We start from the raw sequence: 13,962 nt of genomic DNA, 5'->3' as shown, positions 1-13,962 counted from the left end.
CATTTACTCCAAGCTAAGTCAGTTCTTGGGTAACAAGGCTTACTGAGGACACACACATAAACAGGTGGAAGGGGAATATTCCAGGGTGAGAAACCGATGATGCTGTTAGAAGACTCCAAAAAGCAGAAAAGCATAATCAATGAGTTGTGCTTTCTCTTCCCAAGGTCCTTCAGAAAGAAGGCCCAGCTCTTAGTTTGCACAACTTCCCTCCACAATGAAAAGCATCCATGTATATATGGGGTTGACAATTTCAAGTTTATTGTCATAAACACAGAGAGAATACAATAAAAATGATAGATGCGGACATATGGCAGCCCATGTCGGCAGTGTTGTTTAAAAAGTAAAAAAAAAAAATCCCTGCACTCAGAAAGCAATCATGTCAGTAATAAGGGTTGGCCTAACCTATTCCTTAACACACTAGCTTTCCATGTGCACAAAGAACTTAGTGTGTGCTTTCTCTGATGGTGTAAATTGGCTCAGACACAGACCATGTTCACGAATTGTTATTTCAGATCAACAAAGTTGTTATTTCAGATCAAAAGACCCTTAATACATCCTGACTTCTGGGCTGTTCCCAAGTGACACAGGTGTACAGAAGTGTGTGTTCCTCTTTACAAAACAGCAAACACACCACTAGAATGATTTATTCATGTGGATGTTATCAGAGTTGAGCCTTCCCCAACTATACACCCCTTCCCAGGGTGTTTCAATTACAAGACACAGAAAAGCTGAACTTTCTATCCAGGAAGCAGAGCAGATACCTAGGAGAGCCTCACAGAACTCCAGTGAATGTGATCCTCTTAACGGGTGTGTGAAATACAGGAACACCTTTCTGAATAACCCCACCTACCAAATGACCTAGAATTGGTTTCCACTGCTAATGTGAACGAGGGCTGGGTGATATACAGTATCAATATGATAAACCAAAACTGGTTTAGAGTTCATATCCTACTATGGGCTTTGTAATTTTTGACGTGGCAATATATCACAAATCATGATGCACGTTTGTGTGTGCTAGGCAAAAATCATGATGTGGGAAAAGCCCTGAAGCCAGCCAATTATTTCAGACATCACAATGTTATCAGTATATTGCGATGTTCATCTGGTGATATATCGCGATGTTGACAACAAGATATCGCCCAGCCCTAATGTGAACACAAAAGCAGCAAGAGGGGGGCTCTTCTTAACCTCACCTTATCCCATCTGTCCTCAGCTCATCTGAAATCTGTCTCCTTTTATATCCCTCCACCCACCTGCTTCCACATAACTCTTGCCACTATAATCTGCTAAACCCGTGGTTCCCAACATGGGGCACACGCCCCACGGGGGGTGGCAATCTGGTTTTTAAGGGGGGCAATTCGAGAATGAGTTATTAACAGTGAATGGCCTTTTAGGCTTCCTCCATGTGAATAGGAGTTCACTTTTTGAATAATAAGAATTTTATGTCACTGGGGGCGGGGCGGAGATCAGGATTTTAGAGATGCTTAGGTGGGGGGTGGCCAAAAAAAGAATGGGAATCACTGCACTAAACTGTCCCTCCCCCCTCCCCAAAGAAAAACCCTGAGGAAAGAGCAAGGAGCTCCTTCTCCTGCTATATATAACACAGAGGACAGCAGCCTATACTCTGAAATCCAGACCCAAACAGGTTAACAGAATGACCACCCACCCATCCATCCATCCATGGCCACTGACCACAATCTTGCCGCCGGGGCCCTGGCTCTTGACGGTGACTCCCAGCCATTGGTTCTCCTTGCTCTCCTTCTTCAGGTCAACTGCAAGGTGTGGAGGAGATGGAGAGGCGATATCAATCTCAACTTAGGGAGAGGATTCAAGCTCATCCCTCCATTATGCAGGACGGGATATGGAGCATTTGCTCCTTTCCTAATACGTTGGGACGGGAAATAACCTCAACCAATCCGGTGGCCAATGAGGGCCAGACTACTTGTGTCTTGGGAGATCTACAAATGGGCCTCTTGAGCTAAAATTAGATGTACGGTGCCTGATTTGCATAAAGCAGCCATGAGCCTTGGAGGGAAAATATTCAGGTGTCGATCCGGGCCCTGCCATATTCAGCAGTTCTGGTAAGTTGAACGTACTCAACAGAGCAGCCGTAATGAATTTGTGTTGGTGCGCTGGCCAGGATTTTACATAGCATGCATGGGCCTTGACAGGATCTCTCAGTTAAGAGCAGGGACAATGCAAGTAGTTCTGTGTTTCTCTCTAAAGCTCCACGGAGGCAATTTGGGCTGGAGATGCAGCATAAGATCTCCCTCACATAGTACTGTTGCTCCCGTCCACCTAATGCACACACACCTCCAGTCACCTTTAAGAAATCTGGCAGATTTAATTGCAGACCTCCCGTATCACATGTAGTTTGGTCCTAAGGAGTAGAATACTCTGGTAAGCATGTTTGTAACAATGTGGTAGAAACCCAGAAAAGGGTGTTAGACTGGCAGCAATAATTCTATGCTGGAATACCAAGGTGTCCAGTCCAAGCCGGTGCCCATAGGAATACTCCTCATTGCCCTCTAAGAAGAACTAAATTGATCCAGATAAGATTTAGGAACCATAATCCGGACTAGCCTTAGTACAGCTTATGCTAAATTTCTGGAGGTCAAGGTGCCGGGGCAAGCTTGTGAGAACAGGGTATTGTTACATAATGGTAAAGGAAATTGAATCAATATGCATTCAGTCACTCAACCAATTCTTATTTAACATGTTCAGAGTGTGAGCAGGTGACTGAAAAGCAGGTTGCAGGTTTACACTGTGGAAAATCCAGGCAGGATCAAATTAAGCCATGGACAGGATGCAGGAAATGGTATCAGTATAGCTGAAGGAACGCCTCCACCCCCATCGCTCAGCCCAGACACTGAGGTCCTCCTCCGAGGGTCTTCTGCTGGTTCCCTCACTGCGAGAAGCAAAGTTACAGGGAACCAGGCAGAGGGCCTTCTTGGCAGTGGTGCCCTCCCTGTGGAATGCCCTCCCTTCAGATGTCAAGGAGATAAAGAATTACAAAACTTTCAGAAGACATCTGAAGGCAGCCCTGTATTGGGAGGTTTTTAGTGCTTGATGTTTTATGTCAGGGACAGAATGATCTACCCAATTTTTGGCGGGTTCAGGTCAAAGTTATTGTTGAACTTTTTTTAGGGAGGAACGTCCTGTTTTTTGGGGGGGTTCAGAGCAAAATTGATGGGGGGGCAGGGCAAAGGAAAAAATGAATTAAACTGCTCACCAAGGGATCACTTATGAAACAGCCGGTCTCGCAGCAAGACCTCCGTCTTTCGTACTGCCGATCTAGAGGGCAGGGCGAGGGAGCGGGGCCAGATGGAGGAGCCAGCAATCAATCGTGATCTACCAAAACCTCCCAGGGATCGACCAGTAGATCGCGATCGACCTGTTGGACATCCCTGTTTTATGTTTTTAGATATGTTGTAAGCTGCCCAGAGTGGCTGGAGAAACCCAGCTTGATGGGTGGAGTATAAATAAAATCATCATCATCATGCCCAACTCCAATTCCAAACTGACTCCAGTTTAATCACCCTGATCCAAATCAGACACTGAATGACACCATATGACAGCCTTGGGTGTTTTCACAGTGCTGCTCACTTACCTCCCTCATCGATGGGCACTCGTTGGCAGTCATTAATCTCATGGGTCAAGGGACAGGCATACAAGCCGCCAGTTCTGCTGGCCTTTTGACCCGGCAAAGCAGCCGCCTGTGGCGCTCCCACCAACAACCTGAAAGAAATGGAGCAGAGCGTTAGCGGGACTGAGAAAGAGAGCTGGGAGAGTGTGACAGGGGTCCCTGGGGTGGTGGGGGCGGCAATTAGAAGCATGCTCTGATCCCTGGTCCCACTGCAACTGGGCAGCTGTGGGATGCTGAGGGCTAAGACAGGTTAAAAGATAGGGGGGTCCTAAGCTAAGGCACATTCTACCCCACCCCCTATCTCAGAAGCACAGACTGCAGTTTCTCTTCTGCCTGTATTTATATACAAAGGAAAATGCCAAAGGCTTGTGTACCCATACACACACTTTCCCTTACATCGGTCCTTAAAATCACGTGCTGGACAAAAACGAACTTGTCTCATGTTGGCAACCAAACAACGAAACCAATGGCAGGTCCACGTCCTGGGTGGGGGATCGCCTTTCCAGCTTTCTTCCCGCCTGGCAAAAGTCTCTAGCCGCTGGGTTCTGAAAATTATTTCAGAAGGCTACCTAATAGACTTCTTTTCGGTTTGTCCCTTCCCCACTACCAAAAAACCAACTTTTTCGTCAAGCCATTTAGTCTTTGATTCATCATCTTCTTTCCATGGGAGCTATAGTTCCAGTTCCTTCACACCAGCGTCTTTGTGGTCTCTATTCCATCTTCTTCATTGTTCCCGCCACTGGTTTCATTGTCTGGTTGTCTCATGAGCTATCCTTGACTCCACACAGAGGTGGTTAACCAATTTCAGTTTGAGGGCCACCTTCAGGCCGGGCAGCCCTCCAAGGGCCATGGGCGCATGAGCGGTCATGGCCAAAGTGATTGTGCTCATTTACGCATGAACACAAGAGATATGCACCACTCCTACACACTCACAGCATATGCAAAGCCACACATGCAGCGTACATTATTTACCACACATGCAGGTCACACAACACAGAGAAAGACCAGTGTCTGAGACCCTAGAGTAGGGGTAGTCAACCTTTTTATACCAACCGATAGAAGGAGGATTCAGCTTGTGCCGTAGAACCCCCTACCGCCCACCTGGAATCCTGAAATGCCCACTAGTGGGCAGTAGGGACCAGGTTGACAACCCCTGCTCTAGAGGACTGCTGGCGGTCAGTGTAGAGACTCAAAGGTTCTCAAACTGTGGTCCACAGAGCCCTGGTGGTCTCCGAGCTCCATTTTGGTGATTCACATAGAGTTCACAGTTTCTGTCTATAACTAGCCATGAACTTGATTATTTTCCCCTCTAACAACAGAAACAGAGGCCTTATTGACTAAGGCCAGACTGATCAAACAGGCCAATAAAGGCCCAGACTACAGGCCTGTAATTTTCATAGAGTGCTTGTGCAATCTAAGAGCCCATCCAGACATCCTTTTTATTGTGCCTTTATGATGATTTGTGTGCTGATGGTGCTGCTTTCAGTACTCCCTTCTGTTTGTGAGTTGTTTTAAACTGTTTTTAACATTGTGTTTTAATTGCTGTAACCTGTACTGGAGCTTTAGGGTGAAGGTGAGGTAATAATAATAACAATAACAATAACAATAATAATAACAATAACAATAATATGTTAATAATAATGTTAATAATAATAATAATAATAATAATAAAAAACAGCCATGCTATATGAAGGACAGGCAGCCTTGAATAAAAGGATGGGAGGTTTGATTGGGTGCAGAAAGTGAAGGAAAGCTGACAGTCTTTTGCAGTAATTCAGGGAAGTTTGCTACTGCAACAAAAAGTGGGTTGAACTAGCACTGGAAAAAGAATAGGGCGATTTAGACATAAGTGCACCAGCATATACCCGCCAACATTTCCCAGATGAAAATAGGAACATCTATTATTATTATTATTATTATTATTATTATTATTATACCCCTCCCTTCTGACTGGGTTGCCCCAGGCACTCTGGGTGGCTTCCAACATATACAAAAACATAAACAAAGTATTAAAAAAGCTTCCCTATACTGGGCTGCCTTCAGAGGTCTCCCAAAGGTTGTATAGTTACTTATCTCCTTGGTTGGGGGGTCGCATAACTCCATACCCTCCAACATTTCCCCAATGAAAATATGGGCATCCTAAGTAAAAGCAGGACATTCTGGGACCAAATCAGAAACCAGGATTGCTTCTGGGACTTGAGAGGGTCTGCCAGCATAGGGATGATATATAGGAGAAAGCACCAATGAAGGCATGGGAGAACGAAACAATGAGGGCTAAAAGCGCTGGGGGACCTGATTTCTGCTGAGCTGGCTAAGGCTGCCTGCCTCTTTTCCATTACGCACTGTGCCTCAGTGACCTTGAGCATCCCTCCCCTCCCCCTCCCCACGACATTAAGGGGCTTAATGAAAACGCCAATTAGTTAAAAGGGAAAATGAAATCAAATTCCACCACGGGCAGTTTTGTGGGGAGTGAGAAGGGTGGAGGGGAGGTGGTGAACAGAGCGGTAGACCTTTCAATCCCTTCCTCCAGCAAGGAGAGGCGGCAGCAGCAGCAGCAGCGCACTCCTCAACAACCATGCGCCTCTCGGACCACAACATTTGCATCCATCACCTGTTCCTGGATCTCCACTGCAGCTGTCGCACCCTCCCTCCCTCCAGCTCTTGAGACACTTTATGAACAGGGACATGAAGCGATTTCGACCAGCCCACAAACTGTTTCACACTTGCCTTAAGGGACAAGGGCAGCTTCTCCCTCCCTCCCTCCCTCCCTCCCTCCCTCCCTCTCTCTCTCTCAGCTCTCTCTCATAGTCCAATATCAAAACAGATTAAAGAGAAAGCTCCCAGGCTGAACTATATCCTGAGGCTTCCCTGCACCAGTCAGTTTTGTGTGGCTGTTTTATGTATTTACTCAGTTGCACACTTGCTTTAGAAGCATATACACTGGCTTTGAAAATGAAAACTCAAGGCGGCTTACCGTAATAAAAGACCTAACAATGCATAAAGCGAAAAATGGCAGTACTACAAACAAACAAAAATTCCGATCATAATGAAACTGTATTTTACATAATCAAAGCAAAAATTAGTACAAATGGCAAACAGTTTGTAGCCTGAGACAGACCCTGCTTCCTGCCCAGAAAAAATGTGATGCAACACAATCTTAAGGGGAAAGGCTGTAGTTCCGTGGTGGAACACATAATTCCCATGCACAAGGTTCTGGGTTCAATTCTTAACATCTCCAAACAGGGCTGGGAAGCAATCACCAGACACATACTCAAGACTTAACCATTTGAGTATTTTCCCGGTAGCCTCAGGAGACAAGGGTAAGCTGGCTTGCAGAGAAGGGACAGGTTGCCCTGTCTCTCTGTGCTCAGGACAGAAACCAAGCCGCCAGAGGAGGGAGGTTGCCTCCTCTGTGCCCTGCAGAGAAATGGAGTGTGCTGGTCCCCTGCCAGCTCCCAACTCCAGCTGGACAGTTTTTAAAAAATCAGGCTAGTAACTTTCGCATACTTGGTCTAAGAGCTGCAGAACAGGAGAACAGATTTCAGTCAGTACTTATCAAGGAACACATCAAAGTCTGAACCCCTGAAGAAGAAAGGTCCTATACATTTCTTTATTTCGGGTGAGGGGGGAACATGATGTTGTTGGACAACAACTCCAAGCAGCCCTGGCCATTGACTGGGCTTGCTGGGGCTGATGGGAGTTGGAGTCCAACAACATCTGGATGGTCACAGGTTCCCCACCCTTGCTTAGCCTGGTGCTTCTGTGAAACCTTGGAATCCCTTTTCCAGAATTTCCTGACTCTTTCAGACCAACTTTGAAGATGTAGCATAGATCTCTCTCTCTCTCTCTCCTCCCCTTGCTGCCGTAGAAAGTGGCAGTACAGTGGTACCTCGAGTTAAGTACTTAATCCATTCCGGAGGTCCGTACTTAACCTGAAACTGTTCTTAACCTGAAGCACCACTTTAGCTAATGGGGCCTCCTGCTGCTGCCGCGCCGCCGGAGCCCGATTTCTGTTCTCATCCTGAAGGAAAGTTCTTAACCTGAAGCACTATTTCTGGGTTAGTGGAGCCTGTAACCTGAAGCATATGTAACCTGAAGCGTATGTAACCTGAAGTACCACTGTATTCACTGTAGTAGCCCATATAATCCATCCACACCCTGCCGTGGTCTACAAGCTCCAGTGCGCATGCCACTGTTTTAGAGGCCCAAACTTTTCCAAACCCTTGTGAATGTCAGCTCCTTTGGGGAATGAAGCTTTTAAAGCACTCTCCTTTCTCCCCACATCCTGCTTCCCCTCCTCTCAGGGACCTAGAGGCTCTTCCCACTGGATTGTCATGGCTTCTGTACAAAGATTTTCCATGAACATGGCCAAACAAGTGGGTTGCAACAGTTGGGGGGGGGATATGCTTTCATAAATGATTTCCCCCAAGAGAGCCAAAGCAGAATGTCAGATTCAACTGACTGTGCTTACCAGGAAAGGGTCTCATGAGAAGAGGGGTGGTTTGAAGGGGGAAATCTAGCACAGGAATGCTTTAATATGGCAAAAGTTGTGGGCAATCATGGGTACTGGTGTCCATTTCCCCTTTTCTCTTGGATCAAGGCATCCGCCTACGCACCATGGCCAATACGACAATTTAGTATGTTGAGCAGCTGCGACCTTTGTTATGGTGGTGTGTTATGACTGCAGAAGCCCCATCCAATGTTAGCTGCTGCCAGCTTTCCTGGCTACGGGGCACAAGGAAAGCTGGAGGCAGGGCTCATCTGCACCTGCCAGTCCACATATATGACCTTTCTCCCCTACTTGCGCAGATTCCCTCATGCCAGATGCAAAGCAATAAAAACCCTCATGATTAATGCCCCTCAGAATGAAGTGGTGAAGATGAATCTACACTTAAGGATGGAGATGGAGAGCTAAGAATGATGGCCGGGGCTGTCAGCTTGGTAAGGATGCCAGGAGGGTGGAATGGGAAATTGCATCTGGAACAGAATATGGGTAGCTGAGAATTTCAGGGTGTGTGTTTTTTAATAAAGAAAAATAGTTCCTAGCCATTACTCTAGACAGCTATTGTACAATACAAAATTAGGTGGATCAGTTCTCTGACATTACATCTAGGAAGCCTAGATTTTCAGTCCTCCACAACATTCATCCATATACATTAATACATTCAAAGGGCATAAATGCATGATAATTGTCACAACTACAGAAGTTTTCAAGAAGTCACAGAGGGAAGCTTTCATTATGCCATAAAAAGGCACAAACAGCTATGCATTCCCCTGCTCAGTTGTGCACACAAACAAAACAGAAGAGGACACAAAAGTGCGAACAATCCTAAAGTTGTTCTCTGCCGGTGCTGGAATGAGAAAAAAACCCACACAGTCCTTCTTTGCCCAGTAAGGCTGCTTTGCTGGATTGGTAATCCACCACAGGGGCACAGAGGAAAAGAGAGATCCTGATACACACAAGTTTACACGGGTTAACTTGAGAGCTTTTGAAGTGAAGAAATGAAAGAGGGAATCGTTTTAGTACAGCAAACTACAAATTTATAACTTCCTTCAAAACACACACACACATCACAACACAAATAGTTTTCAAAACCTAGGCCTTCAGAAGGGAAGGGTAACTTCCATAGGGATATATGGGAAGTTGCCAGAGAAGTGCTAACTGTGCCCTGATTCCCCCACAGCAGAGACTGTCTCTGAAAGCTTAACCTTTAGCTTTATGCTACCAGTGTGAATATGTAGAATGTTTCTTTAAAACTCCATAGTTAATAAGGGGGTGGTATGTCTTCTCTACCCAATGACAGGATGGTGCATCCTGGCTATTAGAGGAGAGGGAAGAATCTGCATCTAGAAAATGGACCTGTTACTAATAAAACTGAGCAGAAAATCCCTTGATCTTGCACGTTTCCCCAGATATAGAATCTGGTGGAGAGCAGAAGCAGCCTGGCTTTTTAAAGATTTGCTTCTAAAATCCTGGGGATGGGGGATGTGGGTGCCTTTCTACCAGCCGTCTTGAAACTTTATCCATAGCTTTGGGCACAGGGACCCCTCTGTAAGTGGCTCTGCTTTGGCCTGGCAAGGGATACAGCAGCAACGATACCTCAGGCACTGATCTGGAACTAATGACAAACTAGTTGGGGGCTGCGTTCGTAATGAAGGAGGAATGATGTTTGGTGAGCACAGCTGCGGCAATGCCAGGAACTGGCATGTACAATAAATAAGCTGCCTCTGAGTAATTAATCAAGATAAGATGAGCCACCGAGAAGCAGAGGGGAAAGATGGCAGGGTCAGGATGAAAGCTTCCTCTTCCCTGATCTTCCCTAGCAAAACGCACCCTCTGATCTCAGCTACATCCGTGCTGCAGAAAATTCAGCAAAGTCCCAGGGGAGTTTTAATCATAGCCTGTGAAGAACTCACTCTGACCCCAGAAGCTGCTCTAGATTGAAGCCAGAGTGAGTTGGGCTACGTGGCCCATATGGTTGGGTGTCCAGGAAAGAGATTTCCACCTGAAGAGTAATGAGACACAGGGCGTGTACACAGGGCATAGGGACGCGGGTAGCACTGTGGTCTAAACCAGTGTTTCCCAACCTTGGGCCTCCAGCTGTTTTTGGACTACAACTCCCATCATCCCTAGCTAGCAAGACCAGTGGTCAAGGATGATGGGAATTGTAGTTCAAAAACAGCTGGAGGCCCAAGGTTGGAAAAACACTGGTCTAAACCACTGAGCCTCTTGGGCTTGCCGATCAGAAGGTCAGCAGTTCAAATCCATGTGACAGGGTGAGCTCCCGTTGCTCTGTCACAGTTCCTGCCAACCTAGCAGTTGGAAAGCATGCCAGCGCAAGTAGATAAATAGGTACCGCTGCTGCGGGAAGGTAAACGGCAGTTCCATGAGCTCTGGCTTCTGTTACGGTGTCCCATTGCGCCAGAAGCGGTTTAGTCATGGTGGGCACATGACCCGGAAAGCTGTCTGTGGACAAATGTCGGCTCTCTTGGCCTGAAAGTGAGATGAGAGCCGCAACCCCATAGTCGCTTTTGACTGGACTTAATTGTCCAGGGGTCATTTACCTTTACCTTTTACCTACACAGTGTGTGATAATGTGCATTCAGTGCTAGATGCAGGCAGATAGGGATTCTGTACACATAACAATGTCCCCAAGTCATCCCTGTCCCACACGGTTGGGTCTATCTAAGGCACAGTCTGCAGGTCACCTCCTACTGAAGCAGATCTAATGACTCCATTCCTGCTTTCCTACCAGAGTTTCAGCACAGTAAGCCTGCAACACGTGCAGGGGTTACGTTCCGGAGATTGTACCTAAAGCCAAAATTCATAGAGACAAAACACATTGGGTTCAATAGTGGGTAGGATTACCAAAGTCATTTTTCCTGGAACCTCACCCACTTTTAAATTTCATCTCTCTTTTTCTGCCACACACAGAAAGCTGAATGCGCACAGGTTAAATGTGTGTAAGTTGAGAGATTAACTGTACACTGAAAAAGTGTGATTTTTTAAAGTGAGAAAGGATGCAGGGAGCTGTTATGTCATTTCTGCCAGCATTGTGGGGACATGGATAGACTAACTGTGGGGAAGGGAGAACAGAATATTGATGAACAGAATATTCACACACACACGCACACCCCTGCATGCACACAGACAGTAATAATTCCTACTTTAGGCAAAGAAATCACATGAAGGTATGTACAACTGCAAAGTACTACGTAGAAAAGTACTCTGTGAAAAAAGCAAGCTCTATGCATTTCAAACCGTATGTACACAGCAACAATGGAACCAAGTGGTCACTTTCAAGTATCCACAGCAACAGAACAAGCTAGGAACACCCTGAACAATCATGTAGCTTCCTGGAAGAGTCCAAGAAAAAAAGGGGGAGCAATGCCCTCTAACCACAAGGAATTACTGCAGAACAGAGGTTAAAAGGAAACATATCCTAAAAGCAAGCTCCCCCCCCCCCCGCTACTCCTTGACCATATCCCTAAACAGGCTGTTAATTAGAAGGTATTTTCTCAGCAGAGAGGGTGGATACTGAGGTCATAACAATTGTGCAGCTGTTGAGTTTTCTGCACGTGCATTCACACCACCATTTCAGTTGGGTTGCAACCACTACAATTTGCTTTTTTCATGAGGTCCTGCAGTCTTGCGGTGCAACCAGATAGCAATAGATACAGCTCATTCTCAGAAGCTGTTGGAAAATGGGTAAAGCCTGAGTGCGTCATATCGTAAATGGAAAAACCACTCACTCCTCAGTTCAACACAGGCAACTCTAAATACACACAAAAGGGACGTTTGGGTTGACTTCAAGTCAGAAAACAACAGGTGTGGAAATCTGTCCGTGCATAAATGTGCCCCGCTACTTTCTTATTTTCCCTGGACTAATTCCACCCAACTTCAACATGCTTAGAAACACACACACATGCAGGGTGGTACATTTTGGCACATGCAAGCTTAGACATTTCCTTGAACAGCTGCGAAAGCAATCCCATGGGAAAGCGAATGTGCCTTCACTTGCAAGCACTCGGTGTATCCATCCTAGATAAACCCTTATGCCTGTTCCCCATTGGCTACACACCATCTCCCCAAGAGCCTTCAGATCAAGCATATATTACACAGAATGAAAATGAATGTGATGCACTCGAGTATACTGAAGGAGCCTTGGGTTGAAGGGAATCAGCTGGAATAGGTTCTGGGTATTTTCTCATTGTGAAATTGTGAAGGAAGTGGGGCTGGCCGGCTGGAAGGAAAGTCCAAGCTTGCCACTTAAAAGACAGCAGCACTCTCAGGTGAGTGCTCCCTGCTGAGTGCCATCCGAAGTCCTCTGTTTTTATTCCTCTTTTCTATAGGGTTGTGTGCGCACTTGCGCACAAATGCAGGAGCACACACACTCTTTAACCACTTCCCCAGCTACAGAAGTATCTACCTGGTCACTATTCTCAGGCACAGTTTCCTTCCTCAATTGTTCCCCCTTTTCCATTACCACGAGGAGCATCTACAGTGGGGCCTCCCCACCTGACAGCCTTTAATAAAACTGGAAAGGTTAAGAGAAAATATTGTCAATTACACTGGCTCTTCTTCATTTTCTGCTTTTGCTTCTGGCGCATGTATGTGCACACCAATACCAGCATGCATAATAATAATAATAATAATAATAATAATAATAATAATAATAATTTATTTATACCCCGCCCATCTGGCTGGGTTTCTGGGCGGCTTCCAACAAAACACTAAAATACAATAACCTAATGTTAAAAGCTTCCCTAAACAGGGCTGCCTTCAGATGTCTTCTAAAAGTTTGGTAGTTATTTTTCTCTTTGATATCTGGTGGGAGGGCGTTCCACAGGGCGGGCGCCACTACCGAGAAGGCCCTCTGCCTGGTTCCCTGTAACCTCACTTCTTGCAGCGAGGGAACCGCCAGAAGGCCCTCAGAGCTGGACCTCAGTGTCCGGGCAGAACGATGGAGGTGGAGACACTCCTTCAGGTATACTGGACCGAGGCCGTTTAGGGCTTTAAAGGTCAGCACCAACACTTTGAATTGTGCTCGGAAACATACTGGGAGCCAGTGTAGGTCTTTCAAGACCGGTGTTATATGGTCTCGGCGGCCGCTCCCCGTCACCAGTCTAATTGCCACATTAAGACAAAGCAATCCAGAGGAAAGGTCCACAAAAGTGAGAAGACTTTCATCCTCAGTTTTATTAGAGACCAGAGAGGGATGGCAATGAACAAAATGGGAACTGGGTAGCAATGATGGTGTGGTGTCATAGTGTCAGCCAGTCAGAAACAACCTGGAGGCCAAACTATCTGTTGCTAAAGGCATGCTCAAACTGGCCACTTTTATACTGAATGGTGCCCCAATCCAGAACATGTTTTGAAATGTATTGTGCTACCAGCGTGCTCCTTGCTTTTTATAAAACACAATGTTGCAAATCTGGCTTCAAATTGATTCTTTGCCCTTTCCCCAAACCAGAGGGGGAATAGAGATTCTTCAGCCATCAAGGCCTTGTTAACTTCCAGTTGTTACATTCCAGACAACCCACTGAGGAGATATCAGTGAATCATTTCTGACTATTAGCAAGCAATCAGCTTAACAAAGGATGGTCAGGAGCCAACCATGTAATCAAGCACAATATTCTCTTTGCCAACTGGGGAAAACTACAAAGACTGTTATGAACATCTCATTGCTCAGGGAATAGAGAAGAAAAGACCTTACAAACTGTGAAATGTCATCATGCAGGAAAGCCCAGAGCAGCTGGTGAAAACAAGGCAAGAGAGTATGCGGCCAGGCTGAACCAAAGTTGTTAAATTGCAA

The 13,962-nt window shown here is 46.0% G+C and overlaps 1 protein-coding gene across 5 annotated transcripts in view; it reads right to left on the bottom strand.

The window, feature by feature from the left end:
* Nucleotides 1-13,962, bottom strand: part of ITGA7 (integrin subunit alpha 7) — a 91,980-nt gene that overhangs the window by 32,402 nt on the left and 45,616 nt on the right. For all 5 annotated transcript variants that reach the window (XM_080994402.1, XM_080994406.1, XM_080994404.1 and 2 more), the window contains 2 exons: nt 3,611-3,738; nt 1,693-1,772 (listed from right to left, as the gene is read on the bottom strand). In XM_080994402.1, the coding sequence (XP_080850528.1) occupies nt 1,693-1,772; nt 3,611-3,738 (208 nt within the window). The remainder of the gene's footprint in view (nt 1-1,692; nt 1,773-3,610; nt 3,739-13,962) is intronic.

The sequence above is a fragment of the Podarcis pityusensis genome (assembly GCF_964106645.2).
Source record: "Podarcis pityusensis genome assembly, chromosome: 2".
In the NCBI taxonomy this organism is placed as follows: Eukaryota; Metazoa; Chordata; class Lepidosauria; order Squamata; family Lacertidae; genus Podarcis; species Podarcis pityusensis.
The sequence above is the reverse complement of the archived record's forward strand: the minus strand, read 5'-3'. Positions and strand labels throughout refer to the sequence as shown.